This window comes from Dendrobates tinctorius, unplaced genomic scaffold (genome assembly GCF_039654945.1).
Source record: "Dendrobates tinctorius isolate UK_male_01 unplaced genomic scaffold, ASM3965494v1 ptg000011l, whole genome shotgun sequence".
NCBI classification, from domain to species: Eukaryota; Metazoa; Chordata; class Amphibia; order Anura; family Dendrobatidae; genus Dendrobates; species Dendrobates tinctorius.
In genome coordinates, this window is record NW_027361679.1 from 42887136 (window position 1) to 42914379 (window position 27244).

A 27244-nucleotide genomic window follows, 5' to 3' on the forward strand; every position below is an offset into this window, starting at 1 on the left:
CTGTGTATGAGAGCGATCATAGCAGCTAGTCTTATCCCACCAGCTCAGATTGAACTTGCAGAGGGGGAGAATGGTGTGAAAATCAGGGCTGTGGAGTCGGAGTCGGTGCTCATTTTGGTGGAGTCGGAGTTGGAGTCGGTATAAAATGGACCGACTCCGACTCCTAAAATATATAATAAATTGGGTACAGTAATTCAATGCAGGATGTGCTGAATATTTTTTCATAGGAGTTTGGGAAAGTTATGAAATGTCCTATAAATGGCTGTTCTATTCCTGATCTAAGGCTACATTCACACACAGCGTTTTTCCTCTGTTTTTTGAGGATACGTTTTTCAGCTGCAAAAGCTGATCATCTTTTTAAAAAACTGCATCACCTGAAAGGTTTTTGAGCTCATAGATAATGTTTTCAATAGCAAAAGCAGATTAGAAATCTGCTCTATCTATCCATTTATCCATATCTGTCTATCCATATCGTATCTGTACCAAAAAGAATGAAAACCGGGTAGTACACCAATATATATTCTGTTCTATATAAATATCTTGATTATTGGATCATAAAAATGATTAAATGTCTGAGGTTCACATTGTACTACAATAAATTTTTCACTTAAATATAAGCAATATGTGTGGGAGTCGGAGTCGGAGTTGGAGTCGGAGTCGGTGTAAGGGAAATTGAGGAGTCGGAGTCGCAGGTTTGGCTTACCGACTCCACAGCCCTGGTGAAAATGCAGGATACAAGTCACATAATGGAAAGAAATGGTGTTATTCTTCATTTACACACACAAATGTATTCTGAAACATTTCTTGAACGAACGGTTCCCCTTTAAAGCATAACAAATATCGGAGTTCACAAAACAAATTGTTAGATATCATAGAGCAGATAAGGCTATTGTATTTGTGGCAAAAATCCATCTCAAAATGGCTGTATAATTTTTTTTTTTTATTAAAGCTCCAACTCAGTCACTGCTGACCTAGCCTAATTGAAGCGCCTTAGTTTTTCTTCTGCCTGCTGCTGGGATCTCACACTGCTCAGTACAAGCTGCAGCTCTGTCAGGCTGGGTGAGCAGAGACTGAATACACTTGGGCTACTGACCTCTTTCAATGTTTAGCTAGACTTAAAATGTTCACTTTAAAATCAGAAGTCATTCTGACATGGATATTCAAAGTAAGTGCACCAGCATCATCAAGTTTAAAGAGATTTATTTAATAATGTATTCAGTTTGTATTGAGAAATCTGCTGACAGATCAGCATTAAAGGCAATCTGCCTATTAAGCTATTCCTTAATTTATTTTCAAAATTGTTCTTTAGTCGAGGAAAACAAACCTGTTCGCTGACTCATGCAGTTCTACATCAGTCAGTAGTCTGTAGTCGGTAAACTGATTTACACTTTGGTGTGAAATGTACCGTGTAGCTTTCTAATGGTTTACCAAGACAGATATTAAAATGGAAGTTACCTGCAGCCATTCATGTTACTATAAGACTGCCCCCACTACTAAAGCCAGTAATTGTAGTAAAATTGTATTACGAAATGACAAAGCACATGGGTGAAATTCATAAAGATTGGCGTTCTATATACCAGTCTTGATTCACGGTCCCCAATGCATAATGTGAAAAATTCATGGAAAATGAATTGAATGCGTCCTTCAGGTTACTGTGTGCCAGAGTCAGAGATGAGCTCTAGTCATGGATTGCGTAGTGATGTATATTATAGTGAACCAGTTCGACTATGGTAGGCCATACCCCTTCCACTAAAATCCACTCCCCTTTCAAAAAGATTGCAGAGCTGGTGAAAAAAATACCAAAAGTTACAACATTTTTGGCCAACTACGTGTTACAGGAAATTTTTTTAAAATTGTAACTTTCCAACTAGCCCTCTCCTTAATAAAAAAAAATCCTACACATGGAATATACTGTATATGTTGTATGGCTTTGATGTGTTCTTTGGGTACACTTTGACCCCGATTTATCAAAGCGATTATGCCAAAATTCTGGGGTAATTGCTTTGAAAGGTTGCAAAATTTTTGCGCAATGAGGGGCTGTGCAACTTTTTTTTTTTTTTCAGACTTCTGGGTGTTACTGGGGCACGATACCACTGCGTGTTTAACTCAGGACAAGCTGTGTCAAAACGACGCATGCAGAGGCATCCGCATACATCCGCATGGCCTGCGTACCCAATGTTAAAGATAGGGTAGGCAGGACGCATGCTTGCGTAGGCGGAGCTGAAGGCGGGGCTTAACGGAGGAACTATGCAGCCCTCCGCAGCTCTGCCGAATGCTCGTGTGAAACCAGCCTTAGAGTTTGTGTATAAGGAGGCAGGTACAGACTTTGTAGGTGACGTCATGTGGAGATTTTTCTTACTTTGATGTATTTGTTTCAGTTTCCTTAGAATCTAAAATGTTGTTCTTGTGGTTTCTAGGCATTATTAATAGTTCTGAGGGAAAGTCACCGAACAAGGACTGTTTTTCGGAAAGTTGGTGGATTTGTCTATGTCACATCTTTGTTAGTTGCAATGGAGAAGTCTCTTGGTTGTCCACCAAGGAATGGTTGGGAAAAAGTGAACCAGAACCAAGTCTTTGAACTTCTGCACACTGTTTTCTGCACTTTAACAGCAGCTATGCGATATGAACCTGCAAACTCCCATTTCTTCAGAACCGAAATCCAGTATGAAAAACTAGCTGATGCTATTCGGCTACTTGGCTGCTTTGCTGAATGTCGCAAAATCAAACCATCAAATGTCTTCCCGTCCAATAATCAACCATTTCAGAGACTTCTAGAAGAAGACCTGGTGCAGTTGGACTCTGTGTGCCCAGTACTGAGGCATTGCAGCAAACTTTTTGTATATCTGTATAAATTATCTACAGACTCGTTTGACAGGTAGGTTTATTTACGATCAATCTGCATGGTGGGGGCTTCTAAAGAATATGATTAATGTGGTTACTTTATATATACGCCGTAGTATTCTGTCCATTTTATCAGAAATCTTGTTTTGTGCTTTTTTTTTATCATCCTGGTGGATATTCAGCTTTCTGTGATTATTGCTACACAAGGCATTTTGTAGAATTAGTTTGTGTGTATACAGGTGTATACAGGTTCTTCTCACTAAATTAGAATATCATCAAAAAGTTAATTTATTTCAGTTCTTTAATACAAAAAGTGAAACTCATCTTATATTAGTCAATACAAACAGATATATCTATTTCAAGTGTTTATTTCTGTTAATGTTGATGATTATGGCTTACAGCCAATGAAAACCCAAATGTCATTATCTCAGTAAATTAGAATACTTTATAACACCAGCTTGAAAAAATGATTCTAAAATCCGAAATGTTGGCCTACTGAAATGTATGTTCAGTAAATTCAATACTTGGTCGGGGCTCCTTTGGCATCAATTACTTCATCAATGCAGTGTGGCATGGAGGCGATCAGCCTGTGGCACTGCTGAGGGGTTATGGAAGCTCAGGTTGCTTAGATAGCAGCCTTCAGCTCGTCTGTGTTGTTGGGTCTGGTGTCTCTCATCTTTCTCTCAACAATACCCCATAGATTCTCTATGGAGTTAAGGTCAGGTGAGTTTGCTGGCCAATCAAGCACAGTGATACTGTTGTTTTTACACCAGGTATTGGCACTTTTGGCAGTGTGGACAGGTGCCAAGTCCTGCAGGAGAATGAAATTTCTATCTCAAAAAAGATGGTCGGAGGGAAACATGAAGTGCTCTAACATTTCCTGGTAGATGGCTGCTCTGATTTTGGTCTTGATAAAACACAGTGGACCTACACCAGCAGATGACATGGCTCCCCAAACCATCACTGATTGTGGAAACTTCACACAGGACCTCAAGCAGCTTGGATTGTGGCCTCTCCACTCTTCCTCCAGACTCTGGGACCTTGATTTCCAAATGAAATGCAAAATTTACTTTCTTCTGAAAACAACACCTTGGACCACTGTGTAACAGTCCAGTTTTTTTTCTCCTTGGCTCAGGTAACGCGCTTCTGGCATTGTCTATTGGTCGTGATTAGCTTGACACAAGGAATGCGACACTTGTAGCCCATGTCCTGGATAAGTCTGTGTGTGGTGGCTCTTGAAGCAATGACTCCAGCAGCAGTCCACTCCTTGTGGATGTTCCCCAATTTTATAAATTACATTTTCTTAACAATCCTTTCAAGGCTGCGGTTATCTCGGTTGCTTGTGCACCTTTTTCTACCACACTTTTTCCTTCCACTCTACTTTCCATTAATATGCTTGGATACAGCGCTCTGAACAGCCAGCTTCTTTAGCAATGACCTTTTGTGGCTTGCCCTCCTTGTGGAGTGTGTCAATGACTGCCTTCTGGACATCTGTCAAGACAGCAGTCTTCCCCATGATTGTGGAGCCTACTGAAACAGACTAAGGGACCTTTTTAAATGCTTAGGAAGCCTTTGCAGGTGTTTTTTGTTAATTATTCTAACTTACTGAGGTAATAACTTTGGGGTTTTCTTTGGCTGTAAGCCATAATCATCAACATTAACAGAAATAAACACTTGAAATAGATCACTGTGTTTGTAATGACACTATATAATATGAGTTTCACTTTTTGTATTGAAGAACTGAAATAAATTAACTTGTTAATGCTATTCTAATTTTGTGAGAAGCACCTGTATATAAATATTGTGATCACAAAAGCTTCAGCTAGAGTATTTCCAGATAAAGAAATTGCATGCTTTTTGTATTTTATCCTAGAACTCATTTTGTATGTTTTCTTTTCCCCCATTTGTTTCTCTGAGTAAGACCCACTGAACGTTATGTACATTACTGAGGTTAGGGGAGTGATGGTGGCAAGCAATTGTTTATCCACTTATACCTTAGTTAAGCCTTGCTTACATAATGTTGTGTTCACTTGTAGCACGAATCCCAGAAATGCTCCAAACGTTCACTCTAAACATGTCTGTAGGTCTCCTATTAGTTAGACAGAGTTCAGAGGAGCGTCCTTTTGGCTGGTGTACTTTGGTGTTCTACAAAAACAAAGGTAATGAAGAGTGTAGTAGACGACACTTCTCAATCTCATGGAATACAGTAAAAAAAACACAAACTGTGCTATATGGTTTTTCTTTAAAATGGACTCCTATAGGTGGCTGCTGCCGCTTTGTCATCGGTCAGAGCCATCCACTAAATGTATATGCCTTGATCTGTTTAATGATTAATGCCATCATTACCGGGCAATCCCTTAGCAGTATTTTTTTTCTCTCCTTACCCCCATTTCTCTGTAGCTCCAAGGTTTGTCTACCTCAGTGGCAGTTTTCAGCAAGCCTGCAGCTTGGCAAATCCTAACAGTATGTAATGTACGCACTGCTAGGATTTAGCTCTGCATGCTTGTACCAGTGGTCATCACGAGACCGCAGTATGTGATTTGCCTAGTTGCAGCTAAATGCCATCTAGAGTCTGTCGCTACTCAATTGACTCTATTGAGCCAAGCCGCTGGAACGTGACGTGACGACTGCTGGAACCGGCAAAAGGAGCTGAATCTTATCTGTGTTTCCATTACACTCCGTTAGGATTCTGTAACCTGCAGGTCTTGCTGCTAATTTTGTCAGGGGAGGACATCTCTTCTTTGAGTAGTTGTTTAGGTGCTTTGTTTTCATGCTTGGTCTGGAATTGTCCTCTAAAACAAGGTACAATGTTTCTTTAATAAACATTTTAACTTATGTGGAAATGGGTAACTTGTAACAACATCATAACTTAGAGTTTGTCAACTCCATTAATATTTTGACAAGACAGAACACCCAACTTGTCCCCAATATCTCCAGGTGAGATGTGTGCAGACTAACACTTTCAGGCATGTTCTTGGTCATTTGTCACTTCTTATTGAGGTGCTTTGTCCATTATGTAACCTTCCTCAGATCTCCTCATGTTATGGATTAAGAAGGGATTAAATGACTCTGATGTAGCCAATTTGTAAAAGTTAATCTAGTTTTGACGTACCGTATTTGGGACTAAACTTGGAGTAGTCATCTAGGTGAATGACTGTAGTCCTACTAAACACAAATGTCAATCAATATTATAGTAACCTGGGAGCCTAAGCTTTACAGCAGCTATGCAATATCTTAATGTCACTCTTTAACCCTGTGTGTTAACCATGAGGAAGCACACGTTTATCCAAAACATATTCATTAACCAAAAATACTGATTTGTGGTTAGATATGTTTCTTGTGGCTTCATCAGCTCAATTTCTATCCATTAAAGGGTTGTGCTCATCCTTCATCTTCAGGATCTTCTGACTGATTGACTTTTGGGCCAACAGGATCATCGTGCCACAAGCCCAAACTGTGCATGCTCCAATGCCGCAAGCAGAGGCAACCTTACCTCTGCCGGATCACCAAAACGCATTCAGTAAGGCTACTTAGCGTTCTGAGGCGCAGGGCCGCCGCTAAGCTCCGACCCCGGCCGTGCCTTCTCCGGTCAGCTCCTCCTATGATCGCATGACGCTGCATGCGATCAGCGTACCCTGTATTTAGCGTTGGGTACGCTGGCCATGCTCTGGCAACACGGTGTGCTTTTTTTTCCTTCCGCTCGGCGCAGTGCCAAAAGGGCGCAAGCGCCGGCAAAATCATGCCAGCGTACCCAGCGCTAAATATAGGGTACGCTGATCGCATGCAACGTCATGCGATCATAGGAGGAGCTGACCGGAGGAGGTGCAGCCGGGGGCGGAGCTTAGCGGCGGCCCTGCGCTGCGCCTCAGAACGCTAGTCTGAAAGTAGCCTAATCCAGCCACCTTCAGAGCAGGGCTTGCAAACTCTATAGAAAAGTTGTAAGTCCTGCACTCCTAGCTTAGGAGACCGACTACCCTTTATAAACTGCAGAGATGGCAACAGTCAGTAAAAAAAAAAATAAATGTAAAAATGCCACCTTCCTTAAGAATGGAACTTTTATTAAGGGGTAAATTTCAAAGTTGCTTATTTTTAACACTCTCCATGCAATTTTAACCATTTATTTTATTTGATAGTATCGCTTTTATTTTGGGGTGCAGTTAACAGGTTATTGTTAACATTATGGATTATGTATATTATTAAATTCTTAAAATAAAAAGTCAATGAATTAGTGGTTGTTCAATACACTCATTACCCCCACTGATCAGCTGTTATCACCTTCCTTGGCGGCCGGATGAGAACAGTGTAGAGCATGGGAATCACAGTTCTGTACACTATTTAATGGCTGCTGCAGCCACTTCCTACTCTGTTCAAAATAAACCAGATAGCTGATACATGCTGCCCAAACCTTGGAGGTGTGCAGAGCTCGGCATTCAGAAAACTGGTAGATCTGCAGCCGATAAGTCAATGATTTTATCAAAACTGCAGCAAGCAGCTCAGTCAGTGCTACATAGCTGGAATCGGAGTCTGCCTCTGCTTCTCTCAGATGGGGTAGCAAAAGCTTGGTGATAGATTCTCTTTAAAAGGGCATGTCCAACACTTGGATATTGGTTATATTGTAGGGCAGCATGGTGGCTTAGTGGTTAGCACTGTAGCTTAAGGCTGTGTTCACACACAGCGTTTTTTTTAGCGGTTTTTACCGCGGTTTTCGCTATAAAACCGCTAAAAATAAGCTGCACAGTCATTTCTATGCATTTTGCACTTTTTGTGCACATTGATGCGTTTTTTACCACGAAAAAAACGCATCGCGGTAAAAAAACGCAGCATGCTCATTAATTTTGCGGATTTTCCCCGTTTTAGGCCTCTTCCATGCGGTTTTAAACCGCTGCAGAAAAAAAACGCATCAAAAACGCATCAAAACTGCGCAAAAAACGCAAGCGGAAAAATAGGTGCGGTTTCCGGGAAGGGATTCAGGTTTTTGAGCAGAAAATTTCTGCAACGTGTGCACTTAAGAGAAACTGGGTCTGAGCAGAAAAAGTAAATTAATGTGCATGCAAAATGTGATTGCATATGAACACATGACCTTTACACAGAGAAAACCAAAAAGCAAAACACAAAACAAATATCCTGGAATAAAAAAGTAAAAAAATATATTGCAAAAATTGCATGAAGGTAGTAATAATAGTAATAATAAGGGTATTTAGTTAACATAATTTTGATCAAAATAATGTAGAAGCCATCCCGCCACGTCACGGCAACCCTTGTGGGACAGTCCTAACTCTTGTATTTAAAACCTTTCCACTTGTCAAGTGACGTGAATGTGAACAAGGACAGAGGGACTGAACCACCAGTAATAGTATAGGCCAGACAGGATGGATTTTCCAACTCAGAAACAGGGCGGTCACACCCTTATATGCACAGAATGCACAATGAAACAAATGAGAAACTGGGTCTGAGCAGAAAAAGTAAATTAATGTGCATGCAAAATGTGATTGCATATGAACACATGACCTTTACACAGAGAAAACCAAAAAGCAAAACACAAAACAAATATCCTGGAATAAAAAAGTAAAAAATATATTGCAAAAATTGCATGAAGGTAGTAATAATAGTAATAATAAGGGTATTTAGTTAACATAATTTTGATCAAAATAATGTAGAAGCCATCCCGCCATGTCACGGCAACCCTTGTGGGACAGTCCTAACTCTTGTATTTAAAACCTTTCCACTTGTCAAGTGACGTGAATGTGAACAAGGACAGAGGGACTGAACCACCAGTAATAGTATAGGCCAGACAGGATGGATTTTCCAACTCAGAAACAGGGCGGTCACACCCTTATATGCACAGAATGCACAATGAAACAAATGAGAAACTGGGTCTGAGCAGAAAAAGTTAATTAATGTGCATGCAAAATGTGATTGCATATGAACACATGACCTTTACACAGAGAAAACCAAAAAGCAAAACACAAAACAAATATCCTGGAATAAAAAAGTAAAAAAATATATTGCAAAAATTGCATGAAGGTAGTAATAATAGTAATAATAAGGGTATTTAGTTAACATAATTTTGATCAAAATAATGTAGAAGCCATCCCGCCACGTCACAGCAACCCTTGTGGGACAGTCCTAACTCTTGTATTTAAAACCTTTCCACTTGTCAAGTGACGTGAATGTGAACAAGGACAGAGGGACTGAACCACCAGTAATAGTATAGGCCAGACAGGATGGATTTTCCAACTCAGAAACAGGGCGGTCACACCCTTATATGCACAGAATGCACAATGAAACAAATGAGAAACTGGGTCTGAGCAGAAAAAGTAAATTAATGTGCATGCAAAATGTGATTGCATATGAACACATGACCTTTACACAGAGAAAACCAAAAAGCAAAACACAAAACAAATATCCTGGAATAAAAAAGTAAAAAAATATATTGCAAAAATTGCATGAAGGTAGTAATAATAGTAATAATGAGGGTATTTAGTTAACATAATTTTGATCAAAATAATGTAGAAGCCATCCCGCCACGTCACGGTCTTGAGTTTAATCCCACCAAGAACAATATCTGCAAGGTTTGTGTGTCTTCCTCTTGTTTGTGTGGGTTTCCTCCAGATCTTCCAGTTTCCTCCCACAATCGAAAGGTACAGTAGCGACCAAAAGTTATTTGCATTTTTTTTTCCCTAAAGTCAGATTACTTCTGTCTGGTTGTTGTGATGGGATTTTCCTAGTGATATTGGTAAACGGGAAGCAAATGTTTGTCAGCTATAATGTTGAAAACCACCATGGTTACTTGCCGCTAGCCGTTTTTTCCGGAACCCATGACAGCACACCTGAGAGAGGGATCCGCCCCGCCAGGACAGGAACCTACTGAAATATAAGGGGCGGCACCTCTCCCCCGCTTCAGTTGGTTACAGAGCATGAGAGGACTTCCCGGTTAGCTACATGTTTATCCAACACCACATCACACAAATACACCCTACTAACGTGCACACCCATACGGTGAAAAAGGGGGGGAATATACTGGTGCTGTCATGGGTTCCAGAAAAACCTGCTACGGGTAAGGAACCATGGTGGTTTTCCCTTCACCCATGACAGCACACCTGAGAGATTTTTGGAGACTTCGAAACACCTTAGGGAGGGACCACCGCTTGTAGTATCCTTCTACCAAAGGTTAAGTCAGCAGAGGAAGATAGGTTTAGTCTATAGTGCTTAAAGAAGGTTGATGGTGAGGCCCAGGTAGCAGCCTTACAAATTTGATCAATTGATACATCTGCCTTTTCAGCCCAGGAGGTCGCCATGGCTCTTGTGGAATGAGCCTTGATGCCGTCAGGAATCGGAACACCACTAGCTGAGTAGGCTATACTAATGGCCTCCCTAATCCATCTGACAATAGTCCCTTTTGACACTCCATAGGCCTTTCTGGCACCCTGGAAGGCTACAAATAGGGACTGGGACCTCCTCCACTGGCTAGTCACTGATATATATTCTAGCAGGGCCCTTTTAACATCCAATTTGTGGGATTTCTCCTCCCCTGGGTTTTTTGGATTCTCACAGAAGGAGGGGAGGACAATCTCCTGGCTGCGGTGGAAATAACTACTTTCGGTAGATAAGCGGGGTCTGTTTTTAAGACGACCCTGTCTTGGTACACCTGGGTATAAGGTGGATTCACTGAGAGGGACTGCAAGTCACTTACTCTACGGGCCGATGTAAGGGCCTCTAAAATAATGGTCTTTAGGGTAAGATATTTTACAGGCAGTTGTTGAATTGGTTCGAATGGCTCTTTCGTAAGGGCTTCTAACACCAGGTTTAAATCCCACGGGGCTATTCTTGGCAATGGGATAGGTCTGGACCTATGGCAGGATTTAATCAATCTAGCTTCCCATCTGTTTGCCGCTATGTTGCAGTTATATAGTGTGCCCAGTGCAGACACCTGAACTTTAAGGGTATTTACCGCTAGTCCCAGCTGTAATCCTGCTTGTAAGAATTCCAAAATGGCCTTAATGGGGGGCTTTTGGTCTAACGGCTTTCCCAGGAACTGTTGAAACTTCTTCCATGTTCTACCATTTATGTTGGTTGTTACTGGCTTTCTACTTTTCAACAGCGTAGCCACCAACCCTGGAGAGAATCCTCTATCCTTTAAAAGCGACCTTTCAAATTCCACGCCGTCAGATGGAATCCCTTGACTTGCGCGTGGAATATTGGACCCTGAGCTAGCAGGTCTGGGATCTCTGGTAGTATCCATGGATCCGAGAGGGACATCATCTGCGGCAGCGAGAACTAGGGCCTTTTTGGCCAGAACGGGGCTATTAAGATCACTCTGGCTTGATCTTCCCTTATTTTCCTCACAACTGTTGTGATCAGAGCTACTGGAGGAAACACGTAACCTAGTTTGAAATCCCACGGAATTTGCAACGAGTCCACTGCCCATGGTTTTTCTTTTGGGTTTAATGAACAAAACCTCTCTACCTGTCTGTTGCTTTTGTTGGCAAAGAGGTCTACTACCAGTTCTCCCCAAAGTTGTGCTATCTTCTGAAACACTAACTGATTTAGGGTCCATTCTCCTTGCTTTAGCATATTGCGGCTCAGGAACTCAGCTTGTTCGTTTATTCGGACTCCCATGACAGCACCACGAGAGAGGGGATCCGCCCTTCGGGAACAGGAAACCTACAGATACAAAAGGGCGGCACCGCTCCCACGCATCAGTTGGTTTTCTGTTCCTGAGGGGACGGGATCCTACAGACCGGATCCCAGGCCGGCCGGGCGGTATAGGTAGCGAGGGGGTCTCCTACCTCGGCCTGGTGCGGAGCTCCTGGAGGACGCCATGGTGGCCCAGGATGGGTGGCACGGCGGTGGTGGATACAGCAGGGAGCGGCGTCCGGAGGGGGTCCGTCGCCATATGTGGGCCGCCGCCGGTAAGTATGCCCCCTAGGGGCTTCCAGCTTCGGCGGCGCGATTGCGGAGGTTGGGGGGGCTGGCGCAGCGGCAGGGCGCTGGGGCCGGGGAGCGCTCCATGGTGTAGTGCCCGGGCGTCCCGCGTGACTTCCGGTCACGTCTGAGTCGCGGTGACGTCAGGGGGTGGAGCCTGGGGGCGCTTCCGGGTCGGCGGCGCCACTGCGCAGGCGCGGGGACCCAAGATGGCGGAGCCCATCGGGAGGACGCCGGTAAGCGCCGGTTCCCCTGCCCAAAGCGGCGCCAGCTGGGGAGGGGGGCCCTATTAGGGGGGAGGGCGCGGCAGGAGGAAATCTGCTGTCCGGAGGAGGGGTATATAGGCAGGACCCTAGATGGGTGCCTTGCCTTGGCCACATTATTGCGAGCAGTAATGGAGAGCGATCAGGAGCAGCAGCAGCAAAAGCAGCAGCAACGGCGGCAACAGCGACAGTCTTCACTGCCGCCCCTGGATGACCTTAGGCAGGTCAAACAGAAGAAGAGGCAGGCCCGTGACAGTAAGGAGCGTCCGGGACGAAGTGACCAATCCAGTCATAAAAGTTCCTCTAGGCGAACAGGAGCATCGACTGAGAAAAATCCCCCTCATTCTCCGGTACTTGATTGTGGCACTGGTAAGTGATCTTCGTGAATGTTCACTCAGTGACGGGGCCTCCTTCTGTGTTTTATTCTAGGGGAAGAAAGCTTCGAGTAAAACCAAACACAGGGAATGCGCACTCTGTGCAAGCCCGTTACCAGACTCATGCCCGCAAAAATTGTGTCACCCCCCCCCCCCTGTATTCAGCAGACAGTGGCGGAGGAGGAGTCGCCCGCAGTAGCGGCGTGTTTAAGGGATATAGTAAGGGCAGAGATGAAGGAAACCCTAAAATCCCTGTCCCAACCAGAGAGTTTAAGGAGTGAGGACCCGGTGGAATCGGATTCCTCGACAGAGTGGAGGAGAAGTAAGGACTCCCATATTTCATCTCCCTCGTCCTCCTCCTCAGAAGAGGACTCTGGTCGGTTTTGCCTGCCGCTCGACCGAGTAGACTAATTGGTAAAAGCAGTCAGAGGGACAATGGAGGTGGAGGAGCCGAAGCCTCAATTATCCATGCAGGACGTGATGTTCGGGGGGCTGGAGCAGAGGAGGCGTAGAGTCTTCCCACTAAACAAAAAGATTCAGGATCTCATCCGCAGAGAGTGGAAAAAGCCAGATAAAAGAGGGTCGCTACCACCAGCCCTCAGCGGAGATATCCCTTTGACGATTCAGCAATGAATACTTGGGACAAGGCCCCCAAATTAGATGCAGCTATTGCGAAAGCATCGAAAAGGTCCTCACTACCCTTTGAGGACATGGGGTCCCTTAAAGATCCTCTAGACAGGAAGGCAGACACCTTCCTTAAAAATACCTGGGAGATGGCAGCCGGTTCCTTAAGACCAGCAGTAGCATCAACTTGCACGACCAGGTCCATGATGGTCGGGTTGGACCAGTTAGAGTCGCAGTGAAAACAAGGAACATCTAGACAGGCAATCCTTGGGGCCCTACCAATAATCCAGGATGGCGCAGCCTTCTAAGCAGATGCCTCGGCTGATGCAGTCAGAATGGCCGCCAGGGCAGCAGATCTCTCTAATGCGGCTCGGAGAGCCCTGTGGCTAAAGTGCTGGCCGGGAGATATTCAGTCCAGGGCGAAGCTCTGTACTATCCCGTGTGAGGGGGAATATTTATTCGGAGCAGTCCTGGATGAACTGCTGGAGAAGGCCGGGATGATAAGAAAAAATTCCCAAATCTTTGGTCCGCATCTTACCGACGTCCGTTTAATAGAAGGAGATTTGGTCAAGAGAGAAGGCATAACCCTTCACCTAATAGAGACCGTCCCAGATGGGAGGATAGAAGGAGAAGAGGTACGGGCTTCATGTTCAGACGCTCGTCGAGAGAGCGAAAAAGACAGAACCAATGACTAGCAATTCCCGTGGGGGGTAGACTGTCATCCTTCCTCCCAGCATGGCTACAGGTCACCAATAGTGACTGGGTGCGGAATGTGATATCTACCGGACTCAGGTTGGAGTTCACTCAAGTCCCACGGGATACCTTTAAACCACCACCCTTAAGGTCTTCACCCCTCGAGCAAGCGGCTTTGGAAGCAGAGGTGTAGAACCTGTGTCTGGAAAACGTTCTGATAGAGGTTCCAGAGTCTGAGAGAGGAAGAGAGGGTTCTATTCTCCTTTATTCCTAATCCAAAAGCCGGATAAAACATTCAGAACGATTATTAATTTACGTTTCCTTAATTAATTTTTGGTTAAACGCACCTTTAAAATGGAGTCCTTTAATTCTACAGTAAAGATGCTGTTTGAAGGGTGTTTTATGGCGGTCGTGGACTTGAAAGACGCATACTATTATGTGCCCATCCACACAGATTTCCAGCAGTTCCTGAGAGTGGCGGTATCAATAGACGGTATAATCCGTCATTATCAACAGATTCTAGAATTCCTCCAGAGGAGTCTCGAGTTGGGCCTTTCCACTAGTACATTGAAAGTACAGGTTTCAGCTTTAGGGGCCCTATTTGCATGCGACATTGCCGGTAACCATTGGGTGGCGAGATTCATTAAGGCAGTTACCAGATCGAGACCCATACTCAAAGATAGGTGAATACCTTGGGACTTAAATTTAGTCCTGACAGCCATGACAGAGAAACCGTTTGAACCTCTGGATTCTGCTTCACTAAAAATATCACTTAAGACAGCCTTTTTGGTAGCAATAACATCTGCACGTAGAATAGGCGACATACAGGCACTTTCCAGATTGCCCCCTTACACAGAATTCTTACAGGATAGAGTAATCCTAAGGCCAGACCCGGCATACCTTCCCAAGGTAGCATCTCATTTTCATAGGACACAAGAAATAGTTCTGCCTTCCTTCCTCCCTAATCCAACCAATCCTAAAGAACAAAAACTTCAGGCTCTAGATGTTAAGAGATGCCTACTTAAATATTTAGCAGCCACAGATCCTTGGAGGAAGGAGAACGCATTATTTTTATCCTTCCAAGATCCCAGGAAAGGGTATAGAGTGTCAAAGCGCACGTTAGCGAGGTGGATTAGGGAGGCTATCTCTCTTGCCTACACAGCAGGTGGCGGTCCAGCTCCACAGAACCTGAGGGCGCATTCCACTCGTGCCATGGCATCATCCTGGGCAGAGAGATCGGGAGTATCAATTGACCAGATATGTAAGGCGGCCACCTGGTCATCTCCTTCCACCTTTTTTAACCACTATCGGTTAGACATGGGTGCCTTCTCAGATCTCACCTTCGGGCTAAGGGTGCTGCAGGCTGTAGTCCCTCCCTAAATTAGTTTACATCTCTAATTCTCTCGTGGTGCTGTCATGGGAGTCCGAATAAAGTATTAAGTTACGTACCGGTAACAGTATTTTTCGGAAGCCCATGACAGCACCCTTAATTCCCTCCCTTGTTCACGTATAAGGGTGCACCCCTTTAGAGGATTGTTTTCGCGAGTTCACCTTATGTGGGAGATGGTTTAAAGAATTGTAAATAGGATAGATAGGTTGTATACATTGTGTGTATGCGGTGTACTAACCATGGTAGCCTCTCAAGCTCTGTAATCCAACTGATGCGTGGGAGAGGTGCCGCCCTTTTGTATCTGTAGGTTTCCTGTTCCCGAAGGGCAGATCCCCTCTCTCGTGGTGCTGTCATGGGCTTCCGAAAAATACTGTTACCGGTACGTAACTTAATACTTTTCTACCCCTCATATGTGTAGTGCCGTCAGGGAGAGTAGATGTCGCTCTGCTCTGTGAAAAATCTCGCTGGCCACGTTCATTAAGGAGTGTGGCCTTCTTCCCCCCTGGTGATTGATATACGCCACTGTCACTTTTTTGTCCGACATGATCCGGACATTGCGGCCTTTTAGATGGGGGATAAAGTTTTTTTAAGGCTTTGTTTACTGCTGTAGTTCTCTCAATTTGGAGGATGCATTTTGCTCTTGAGGCCCCCAGGGTCCCTGGGCCGCCTGATCCCTTAGGTGCGCCCCCCACCCTGAGGAACTCACGTCTGTCAGAATTATGTCGGTTACTGATCTGTGCCATAACATCCCTGACACCATCTGAGAGAGTTTTTGACCTCTAAGGAAAGCTTCAGCCTTCCTTCTAAACGCCCTCTCAGCGACCTCTGTGCTGACAGAATTTCTGCTTGAAGCTGTCGGGTGTGAAATTGTGCCCACCTGACCACTGGAAATTGGAATACATGCTGTCAGAGTGCCCAGCAAGGACATTGCGCTTCTCAGAGTCATGTGTGGTTGATCTAGGGCCGCCAAAGTCATATTTCTCACCTTTTCCATCTTGTCCTCTGGTAACAAACAAGTTTGTTGTTCTGAGTTCAGGATGAACCCTAGAAAAATATGTCTCTTTAGGGGTTGGAGCTTTGATTCTTTGATGTTTACCATCCACCCCAGTCTTTGTAGGGTGTCCGTTACCCTTTCTACCTGCTCTGTGCAATGGTCTTCTGAGTTGCACACTATTAGGAAGTCATCGAAATAGGGTATTATGATCGTGTTGTGGATTCGAAGGAAGGCTGTCATCTCCGCTACGACTTTGGTAAACACTCTCGGGGCTATGGATATGCCGAATGGAAGGGCTCTGAACTGAAAATGTCTCAGATTGCCCTGGATGTAGAGAGCTACTCTTAAGTATCTCTGATAGCGTGGGTGGATCGGGATGTGATAGTATGCATCCTTTAGATCGACTACGGCCATAAAACAATTGTGGTGTAGTAGTTTTATGGCCGTAGTTACTGATTCCATTTTGAAGGTCTGATTTTTTTATCCACTGATTGAGACCTCTGAGGTTTATAATTGTTCTGAAGGACTGGTCCGGTTTTTTTTATCAGGAAGAGGGGTGAGTAAAAACCCGTTCTCTCCTGTCCTCTTGGGACTTCGAACAGAACGTGCTTGTCTAGCAGACTTAAGATTTCTGACTCCAGGGCCAATTGTTCTTCTATCCCCTTCCTGACGGGGGTCACCACAAATGATGCTGAAAGAAAACGGGATTTTTTAGGCCTTCTCTTATGATATTTAAGATCCAGGCAATGGAAGAGATGCGTTCCCAGGCCTGGGAGAAAAGCATCAGTTTCCCCCCTACCGGGATGCTGACTTCATTGTGGGGAATTTTTAGAGGATGAGGTGGCTCCTCCGAACATGAATCCGGACTCCTTCTTCCTTTTGTCCTCCCATTTTCTCCTATCCCCCGGAGAAAGGCCCCTGTTGAATTTTCCTCTCCGAAAGGATGGCCTTCTTTGATGTACTGGAAACCTGGGAAAGCCCTTCTTTCTGTCACTTGCTTTTTCCAAGATGTCATCCAGATTTTTGCCAAATAAAAATTGCCCATCACACGGGAGAGAGCACAACTTGGCTTTAGACTGTAGGTCTCCTGGGCAACCTTTAAGCCATAATGCGCGCCTTGCGGCGTTTGATAACCCTGCTGCTCTAGCCGTCAGTCTCATGGAATTGACGGAAGTGTCAGCTAAGAAAGCTGCTGCTCCATGCAGAAGATACATGTCCGCCAAAATTTTGTCCCTCGAGGCCTCTGAAGCAAGTTTTTCTTCCAGCTGCTGTAGCCAAATCATTAAGGAACGTGCTGTACAAGTGCCGGCTATTGCCGGTTTTAGTCCTCCTGCCGCTGCTTCCCACGTATGCCTTTAGGAATCCGCTTTTTTATCTAGCGGGTCTCTAAGCACCCCCGAATCTTCCAGGGGCAGGGCCGATTTTTTGGATGACCTGGACATCGTTGCATCAATCTTTGGGACTTAATCCCATATCTCTGTGTCTTTATGTTCAAAGGGGTACCTCCTTTTACAGGAGGAGGGAAGTGCTCCTGATCTCTCAGGCTTCTTTCATTCTCTTTCAATGAGTGCTTGGACCTTCTCATTGACTGGAAAGGTACGTTTCTTCCTTTCCTGTAGATCCCCGAACATGACATCTTCCAGGGACTTAGCCGTTTTTTCCTCCTGTAGGCCCATTGTTACTCTGATGGCCTTGAGGAGAGCATCCGTATCCTCTACCCAAAAACACTGCTTGCCACCCGTGTCGCTATCCGAGGAGGAGGAAGATGGGTGTTCGGCCTGTGATCCAGCCGAGGAAGAGACTGAGAAAGAGCTAGGGGAATCTTTCCTACTCTTTTTCTTTTACAACAGTTTAAGTGAGCCTTCCACCTCTGACCTGATGACCGATCTGAGGTTGGTTGCAAAGCTCGGCACCTCCTCCGCCATGATTCGCTGGATGCAGCTGGCGCAAAGGTCCTTCTGCCAATCTCTCGCTAGGGGGCTTCTACATATGGCACAATCCCTATTGTTCCTCTTGCTCCCTGCTTTTTTGGCCTTTTCCGGACTCGGAGGCTGTGGTGGAGCACGTGATCTGTGCTCTCTGGACATCGAGGAGTCTCCCGACCTGTGGCTCGGGCGACTGCTGCTTTTGCCGCTTGAACGGCTGCCGTGCTTGCGAGCGGAGGTTTTTGATGGAGGCAGAGATGGTGGAGACGGCGATCGCTCCTGTCTGACTCCATGGTTTACCTGGCTGCACTGACGTCCTCCTCCTTTAACTAGGTTCGGCCCAGTGAGCGTTTCTCCTTTGTTTTTTGTTTTTTTTCTCTTTCTTCCTCCCCTCCCCCCTGCGACTGCCAGCCGAGCGCTATTCTTCATGCGGCCGGCGTCGCACCAGGCGCCATCTTGCTGTCGCACATCTGACGTCAGCAGGCACGCTCCCAGGATGCCCTGCGCCGCTGGCATCAGTGGCCGGAAAGCGCCCCAGGCTCTCCATGCTGTGTGTCGTGAGGGAGACGCGCGAGGCACGGTAGAGCGCCCCGCATCATCGAGGCCGCCAGCCGCACTCGCATGAACACGGAGCCCCAAGGAGACCCCGGGGACTGCGCTTCCAGGAAACCGACGGCCGGGGCTGCAGGTAAGGTGATCTGCTCTTTCCGCGCCGGGACGGCCCTGGATCTCTTCATCCATGACAGGCACCGCCGCTGTCGGTCTGGGATTCCCTTCCTAGGACAGGAACCCAACTGAAGCAGGGGAGAGGTGCCGCCCCTTATATTTCAGTAGGTTCCTGTCCTAGCTATGGAATTCAACTGTTATCAGAGTGAATGTCACATACAATCAAATGTTAAAGTTTGGGCACCCCTATTAATGTTAACCTTTTTTCTTTATAACAATTTTGGTTTTTGCAACAGCTATTTCAGTTTCATATATCTAATAACTGATGGACTCAGTTATATTTCTGGATTTAAATGAGGTTTATTGTACTAACAGAAAATGTGAAATCTGCATTTTAACAAGATTTGACCGGTGCAAAAGTATGGGCACCTCAACATAAAAGTGACATTAATATTTCGTAGATCCTCCTTTTGCAAAAATAACAGCCTCTAGTTGCTTCCTGTAGCTATTAATGAGTTCCTGGATGAAGGTATTTGTGACCATTCCTGTTTATAAAACAATTCCAGTTCAGTTAAGTTTGATGGTCGCCGAGCATGGACAGCCCGCTTCAAATCATCCCACAGATGTTCAATGATATTCAGGTCTGGGGACTGGGATGGCCATTCCAGAACATTGTAATTGTTCCTCTGCATGAATGCCTGAGTAGATTTGGAGCGGTGTTTTGGATCATTGTCTTGCTGAAATATCCATACCCTGCGTAACTTCAACTTCGTCACTGATTATTGCACATTATTGTCAAGAATCTGCTGATACTGAGTTGAATCCATGCGACCCTCAACTTTAACAAGATTCCCGGTGCCATTGGCCACACAGCCCCAAAGCATGATGGAACCTCCACCAAATTTTACTGTGGGTAGCAAGTGTTTTTCTTGGAATGCTGTGTTTTTTAGCCTCCATGCATAACGCCTTTTTGTATGACCAAACAACTCAATCTTTGTTTCATCAGTCCACAGGACCTTCTTCCAAAATGTAACTGGCTTGTCCAAATGTGCTTTTGCATACCTCACGCGACTCTGTTTGTGGCGTGCTTGCAGAAACGGCTTCTTTCGCATCACTCTCCCATACAGCTTCTCCTTGTGCAAAGTGCGCTGTATTGTTGACCGATGCACAGTGACACCATCTGCAGCAAGATGATGCTACAGGTCTTTGGAGGTCGTCTGTGGATTGTCCTTGACTGTTCTCACCATTCTTCTTCTCTGCCTTTCTGATATTTTTCTTGGCCTGCCACTTCTGGGCTTAACAAGAACTGTACCTGTGTTCTTCCATTTCCTTACTATGTTCCTCACAGTGGAAACTGACTGGTTAAATATCGGAGACAACTTTTTGTATCCTTCCCATGAAAAGCTATGTTGAATAATCTTTGTTTTCAGATCATTTGAGAGTTGTTTTGAGGAGCCCATGATGCCACTCTTCATAGGAGAATCAAATAGGAGAACTACTTGCAAGTGGCCACCTTAAATACCTTTTCTCATGATTTTTGATACACCTGGCTATGAAGTTCAAAGCACAATGAGGTTACAAAACCAATTTAGTGCTTCAGGAAGTCAGTAAAAAGTAGTTAGGAGTGTTCAAATCAAGAAAATAAGGGTGCGCATACTTTTGCACCGGTCAAATTTTGTTAAAATGCAGATTGCACATTTTCTGTTAGTACAATAAACCTCATTTGAATCCAGAAATATAACTGAGTCCATCAGTTATTAGATATATGAAACTGAAATAGCTGTTGCAAAAACCAAAATTGTTATAAAGAAAAAAGGTTAACATTAATAGGGGTGCCCAAACTTTAACATATGACTGTATAATAAAGAAAGATAAAGAAGGTTATGGAACAGCTGACAAACCTAGAAGTGGACGACTACGGAAAACGTCCTCCAAACTTGACCTAATTATTAAGAAAAAGTCAGTATCGGTGTCCATAAAATTGCTGTACAGGTCCGACTTGAGTTTGCAAAGAGCACAGCCTATGGAAATAGATTGATCTAAGGTGCCGTGGTTGGATGAATACAAGTTCAGCCAGTTTGGTAGTGATGGCAAGCACCCAATTGGAAAATGGAATGATATAAGGTACCGAACACCGACAGTGAAACATGGTGGTGGCAGTGTCGTGGTTTGGGGCTGCCTTTCTTCATCTGCTATTTACCCTCAACATAGAATTGATGGAAATATGAGCGCTACTGTGTACAAGGATATACTGGACAATATTATGCTGCCACATGGTAAAAACAAAGTAGGCAGGGGCTGGAAATGATCCTTAGCACACATTCAATTTAGCCGAAAATTGGTTAGCAAAGACAAATGTTCGCTTGTTGCAATGGTCAAGCCAATCACCGGATTTAAACTTTACAGAGCACCTTGGGAAGAGTTTGGGCCGGGAGTTGTGGCCTGTACCCATAGCAATAAAGATGAATTGTTTGCAGATTTGCAAATGGAATGGAGCAAGATCTCTCAGGATGTCTTGAATACCCAAGTGGCTTCAATTCCCCGTCAGTGCGGTGCAGTAATTAACTCCTTCATGACGGAGTCCTTTTTCGGTTCGCTCCCCTTCTTCCCAGAGCCATACCTTTTTTTAAATTTATTTTTCGGTCAATATGGACATGTGAGGACTTATTTTTGGAAGGACGAGTTGTAATTTTGAACGACACCATTGCGGGAAAAAAATTCCAAGTGCGGTGAAATTGCAAGAAAAGTGCAATCCCACACTTGTTTTTTGTTTTGCTTTTTTGCTAGGTTCACTAAATGCCAAAACTGACCTGCCATTATGATTCTCCAGATTATTACGAGTTCATAGACACCAAACATGTCTAGGTTCTCTTTTATCTAAGTGGTGAAAAAAAATTCCAAATGTTGCAAAAAAAAAAAAAATTTGCGCCATTTTCCGAGACCTGTAGCATCTCCAGTTTTGATTTTTTTCTTGCTATGCCATTTAGTGATCAGGTTAATCCTTTTTTATATTGATAGATCGGGCATTTCTGAACACGGTGATACCAAATATGTGTAGGTTTGTTTTTTTTGTTTTTTTTATTTTTTTATTTTGATTGTGGCGAAAGAGTGTTGATTTGAACTTTCATGGTTTTTTTGTTATATTTTTAAATACTGTTGTTTTTTTTTTTTACTATTGGTATGCTTCAATAGCCTCCATAGGAGGCTAGAAGCTTCCACAACTCGATCGCCTCTGCTACATACAGGTGATGCATAAATCACCTCTAGGTAGCAGAATGACAGCATTGATATGAGTGCCGACCACAGGGTGATGCTCATAGCAATCCGTCATCAACAACCACAGAGGTCTTGAGGAGACCTCTGGTTGTCATGGCACCGCACCGATGACCCCCGATCACATGACGGAGGTCGTCGGTGCGTGTATTTTCGGCCACGTGGCCAGAAGCTCTAGTTAAAGCCCTCTGTCAGTTTTACAGCGGGATTTAACTCGTTAATAGGCGCAGGCGGATCGAGATTCCGCTCGTTCCTATTGTCGGCACATGTCAGCTGTTCAAAACAGCTGACATGTCCCGACTTTGATGTGGGCTCATCCCCGGAGACCACATCAAAGGGGGAGACATTACATGCGCCTTATTAGTACGGCGCATGTCGTGAAAGGGTTAAAGCAAGAGGTTATGCTACAAAATACTAAGTTATGGCATTGTACACAATGAATTACTCTCTGTCGTGATCAATAAATAGTATATAGAACTTTTGGCAGTCAGTTTTCTTTAATGAAATGCCCATAACTATATTCTGGTTAAAATTAAGGTCTTGCACGATGATAACTTCATGCACTTCCAAATCCTCACCAGGAAAATGGCATCACCACAACCAGACATAAGTAATTGCACTTAAAAAAAAAAAAAAAAGAAAAACTTTTGTCACCCCTGGGTACCAATAGGAAATTTAGAATGTGAGCTTTAATGGGGACAGTGAGGATGATGTTGTGCAAAGCGCTTTATGGATATTATGGCATTGTTATAAATCCTCCCCAAATTCTACTATTATATTTTTTTTTTCAGCTGATATCTTTCGATTTGTTAGGACTATTACCTAAAGTGGATCTTTCACCAGATTTTACAGTATAAACTGTATACATTATTAAATGGATCTTGTATCTGACAGTGCTGGTTTGTTGGCTGTATATTTCTGATATAAAGACGAACATTTGAATCCATCTATAGGAGACATGCACAATCTTTTTTTGGCCTAAGGGCCACGTTGTCTTACGCAACCAGTCTGGGGGTAGCACTAAAAATTAAAGGGGATATTACCTTCTGCCACATTTTTGGCCTGTTGAGGCTATGTTCACATATTGCATTTTTTCTGCAGGTAAAACCTGCTCTCTTGGTAGTGAAAATGCTGCTTACAAAAAGCAGGCTTGGCTGTGTTTTTTGGTTTATTTTTCAGGATCCCCAAGTTCATCTTTGCCTCCACAACAAAAGCATGAACACAGGTCACCAATGCAAGAGAGATGTGAAACCATAAAACCATTTTTTGGAAAACAGGGCAATTAGATCAAATTATTAAGTGGGAAGAGATGTTATAGTGACTGTTCTTAACCAAAAAATTTCATGAGAAAATACACATACAAAAGTAACAGCTCGGATAGGTGAATTGGTTGAGAATAGTTTACTTAACACATTGGCAGAATATGGCGTTTGAAGGACAGTGTTTTCTTTCACACCTTTGTCAGCCCTTGAGTTGATCAGGTATTGTTCAATTTTCCACCTTGGTCAGCGAATGTTTACTTTGCACATATGATTAATTTAAAGGGAGCCTGTTGCCTATTTTTGCCCTTATAAGATGCAGCCACTGCCTTTCAGGGCTTATTTACAGCATTCTCTAGGGTGGGTGTGGTGGTGGTGGGGTTGCCGGTGCAAACCGGTCCGATGGGCATCGTAGGTCCGGGTCTGACGCCTCTCATCTTCTTGTGATGTCGTCCTCCTGTTGCTTCTTTGCTCCCCGGCATCGCGCTCTTGCGCAGACGTACTTATCTGTCCTGTTGAGGACAGAGCAAAGTACTGCAGTGCACAGGCACTGGGAAAGGTCAAAGAGGCCTTGCGCACTGCAGAACTTTACTCCGCCCTCAGCAGGGCAGATGAGTACGCCTGCGCAGGAGCCGCGCCAGTAAGCAAGCAGGAGGATGACATCGCATGAAGATGGGAGGGAGCTGGACCTGCGACGCCTTTCGTACCGGACCGCATCGGACCGCCCCCTCCCCTCCCTGGTGAGTATAATAAAACTTATTTTTCTTATCTTGCAGGTCGGATCGGGGACTTATCTACAGCATTATAAAATGCTGTAGATAAGCCCTGAAAGGCAGTTGCCGTATCTTATAGCAGCCAAAACTGCTGACAGGTTCCCTTTAATTAAACTGTACTAATCCCAACTGCCATACTCTCAGGTGAAGAGAGCAAGACATTATGGTTTATACTTGAGAAAATCACAAAAATAGCAGGGTTTCACATACTGCCGTACTTGCTTTTTTTTCACTAACAAGGCGGCAAAACTTGATACCTGCGTTTTTGCACTTTCTATGAGTGAAAAAACACTGAAAGAACTGACATGTAGCAGTTTTCCAATTCATTCATGCAAAAAAGGAAGCACACTGTAGCACCAAACCATGCAAACTTGTATTCATTTACCTTCTGACTGAGCACTCCACCTGTTAGCTGCAGACATTTTTAATCAAACCAGGGCCATTTCCCCTCCACAGAGATATAGACTTCAGTCCTAACAGAGGATTTTTCATAGGCTCCCATTCAGATGGAGACTACAGTCTTAGTGAGGATTGGCATAGAATAGGGACCTGGAAAACAAGAAAGCATTAACGTGGCTTCCAAGTACACATAACTTGGCCATTTTATGCACTAAACTTTCTCAATTTTTCATACTTCTAATGCAGTAATGCAATTCATTCATTTTTCATGTTTGCATGGTTTGGCACTTCAGTGTGCTTCCTTTTTTGCTTGAATGTATATGAGTTGGTGACTCTAGTTTAAGCACCTGTTCACACTATGCTTATGCTTGGATGTGACGGTCAGTTTTTGACATTTGTATTCATTTACCTTCTGACTGAGCACTCCACCTGTTAGCTGCAGGCGTTTTTATCAAACCAGGGCCATTTCCCCTCCACAGAGATATAGACTTCAGTCCTAACAGAGGATTTTTCATAGGCTCCCATTCAGATGGAGACTACAGTCTTAGTGAGGATTGGCATAGAATAGGGACCTGGAAAACGAGAAATGCCTTACCGTGGCTTTCAGGTACACATAACTTGGCCATTTTATGCGCTAAACTTTCTCAATTTTTCATACTTCTAATGCAGTAATGCAATTCGTTATTCATTTTTCATGTTTGCATGGTTTGGCGCTACAGTGTGCTTCCTTTTTTTGCTTGAATATATATGAGTTGGTGACTGTAGGTTAAGCACCTGTTCACACTATGCTTATGCTTGGATGTGACGGTCAGTTTTTGAAATTTGTATTCATTTACCTTCTGACTGAGCACTCCACCTGATGGCCGCAGGTGGTTTTAATCAAACCAGGGCCATTTCCCCTCCACAGAGATATAGACTTCAGTCCTAACAGAGGATTTTTCATAGGCTCCCATTCAGATGGAGACTACAGTCTTAGTGAGGATTGGCATAAAATAGGGACCTGGAAAACGAGAAATGCCTTAACGTGGCTTCCAGGTACACATGCTTGGATGTGACGGTCAGTTTTTGAAATTAGTTTTCCAATTCAGTCAGCAAAAAAACCATTGTGTGTATATGGGATTTCTGAAATCTCATCATTTTCACTGGTATTGTAAAATGCAGCTTAAAATTTGCAGCAAAAAAAAAAATGCAGTGAAAACGCGGCGTTGGAACATAGCCTTAAAGTATGTGCCGTAAATGTCTGATGGGTACAAATTGTACTTGCAGGACTTTTACCTCCAAAAATCAACATTCTAATGGTACGTTCACACTGGGTTTTCTTTTACAAGTACCGTATTTAGAAATAGATTCTGCTCCTAAATCCACATCAGAAACTGAATCCGATACGGATTTTAATGGTAAAAGCTCCTTTAGTGTACGTAGTAATGTTTTTTTCACATTATTTTGAACATTTCACAGTATAACTAATAGGAAGCTTATTCAAAGAGTATTTGAATCATTTTTATGTGTATTTATAGTAAAATCTGCTTCTAACTCCTCATAAAAAACAAAACTGTGTGAATAGGCCCTACAGAGGAAGAGGTCATGCATGTACATGGCTCACTACAATACATTTTTTTTTTCCACTTATCTATTGTTTCAGACCTCCCATAAACTGCACTGACACTACTCTTCTGTGTGTGGCTGCTCACTTATAGGTAACCTCAGAAAAGTGTTTTTTTTGCCCATATAGTTGGGGGGGCTGTGCAGAATGGCTTTGCAGGCCGCATGTAGCTCAGGACCGCAGGTTGTGCACCCCTTGTCTAAAGAATAAAATAGATCATAAATCCAAGCGTATTCAGTCTTCACCGTGCATGACTGGCAGCTGCAGCTTGTCCCGAGCTGTGTCAGATCTCCGCAAGGAGGAGACACGCTGAGGAGCGGTCAGTCTAAGTGGGCCGAGAATGAGTTAAACTTTTATAAAGGATTATTATGGCAGCCTGACATAGATTTTCAAAATAGAGACTTCATGAGGTCTAAGAAATCTATTTAGTAATATATGCAGTTTGTATTGTGAAATCTGCTGACTGAGCTGTTTTATAGTACGTTCGCATACAGCAGATTTGCTGCAAAAGTCCGTTTTATGATGTTTTTTTTTTCTGGATTTCTGCAAGCCTTATTCAGATATATGGAACAGTCGCAACATTTTTGCAACGAGTCTGCAGTGTGTGAATTTTTCCGGAAAAACAGTGTTATATCTACCGGTAGTCTTACTGTAAGTTTTCCTGTAAAATAGATATTTCGGGAGACCTAACCTGTCCTGGCCAGCATTTCTTGTATGTATAGTTTAGTAAATATGTAACTTTTCAGGAGGTACCAGTTCTGGAGTCTTTTGTGCTGTTACTCCTCTTATTCCTTCTGAATAATTTGACTACGGGGTGTTACCAGTTGGGGGGTGTCCGTAGAGGTTCTGGCACTGTCTAATCAGTGCTGAGAATCTGAGACTGTCTAAGGGCACACTTTTTGAATGCTGATTACACCTACTTGTCAGTTTATTGATGTATTTCCAGGATGAATAACAGAGGAATGGCAAATTGCAGCGGTGTAAGAATTGCTATTTTGATGCCAAAAACACATATTCCTAAGACGTGTCTGGACTGCTAACAGATCCTATTTAATGTACTATGACTTGTGCATGCTTCCTCCATAAAGAATCAGACAGGAAGAGGAAATGGGGCAGCACTAATTATAGATTACCTTCCATTCAGACTTGTACACACAACGGTGGCTGAAGAAATCCGCATGTTTGTCTCCCCTACGTACATCTGTCCTTTGCACTGTGATGCTTCTGTGTAATTCTCTTCTT

The 27244-nt window shown here is 43.9% G+C and overlaps 1 protein-coding gene across 6 annotated transcripts in view; it reads left to right on the top strand.

Moving 5' to 3' along the window:
- The window catches only part of WDFY3 (WD repeat and FYVE domain containing 3), a 436497-nt gene that overhangs the window by 191746 nt on the left and 217507 nt on the right, over positions 1–27244 (top strand). For all 6 annotated transcript variants that reach the window (XM_073541724.1, XM_073541677.1, XM_073541696.1 and 3 more), the window contains one exon: positions 2418–2875. In XM_073541724.1, coding sequence (XP_073397825.1) covers positions 2418–2875 — 458 coding nt within the window. The remainder of the gene's footprint in view (positions 1–2417; positions 2876–27244) is intronic.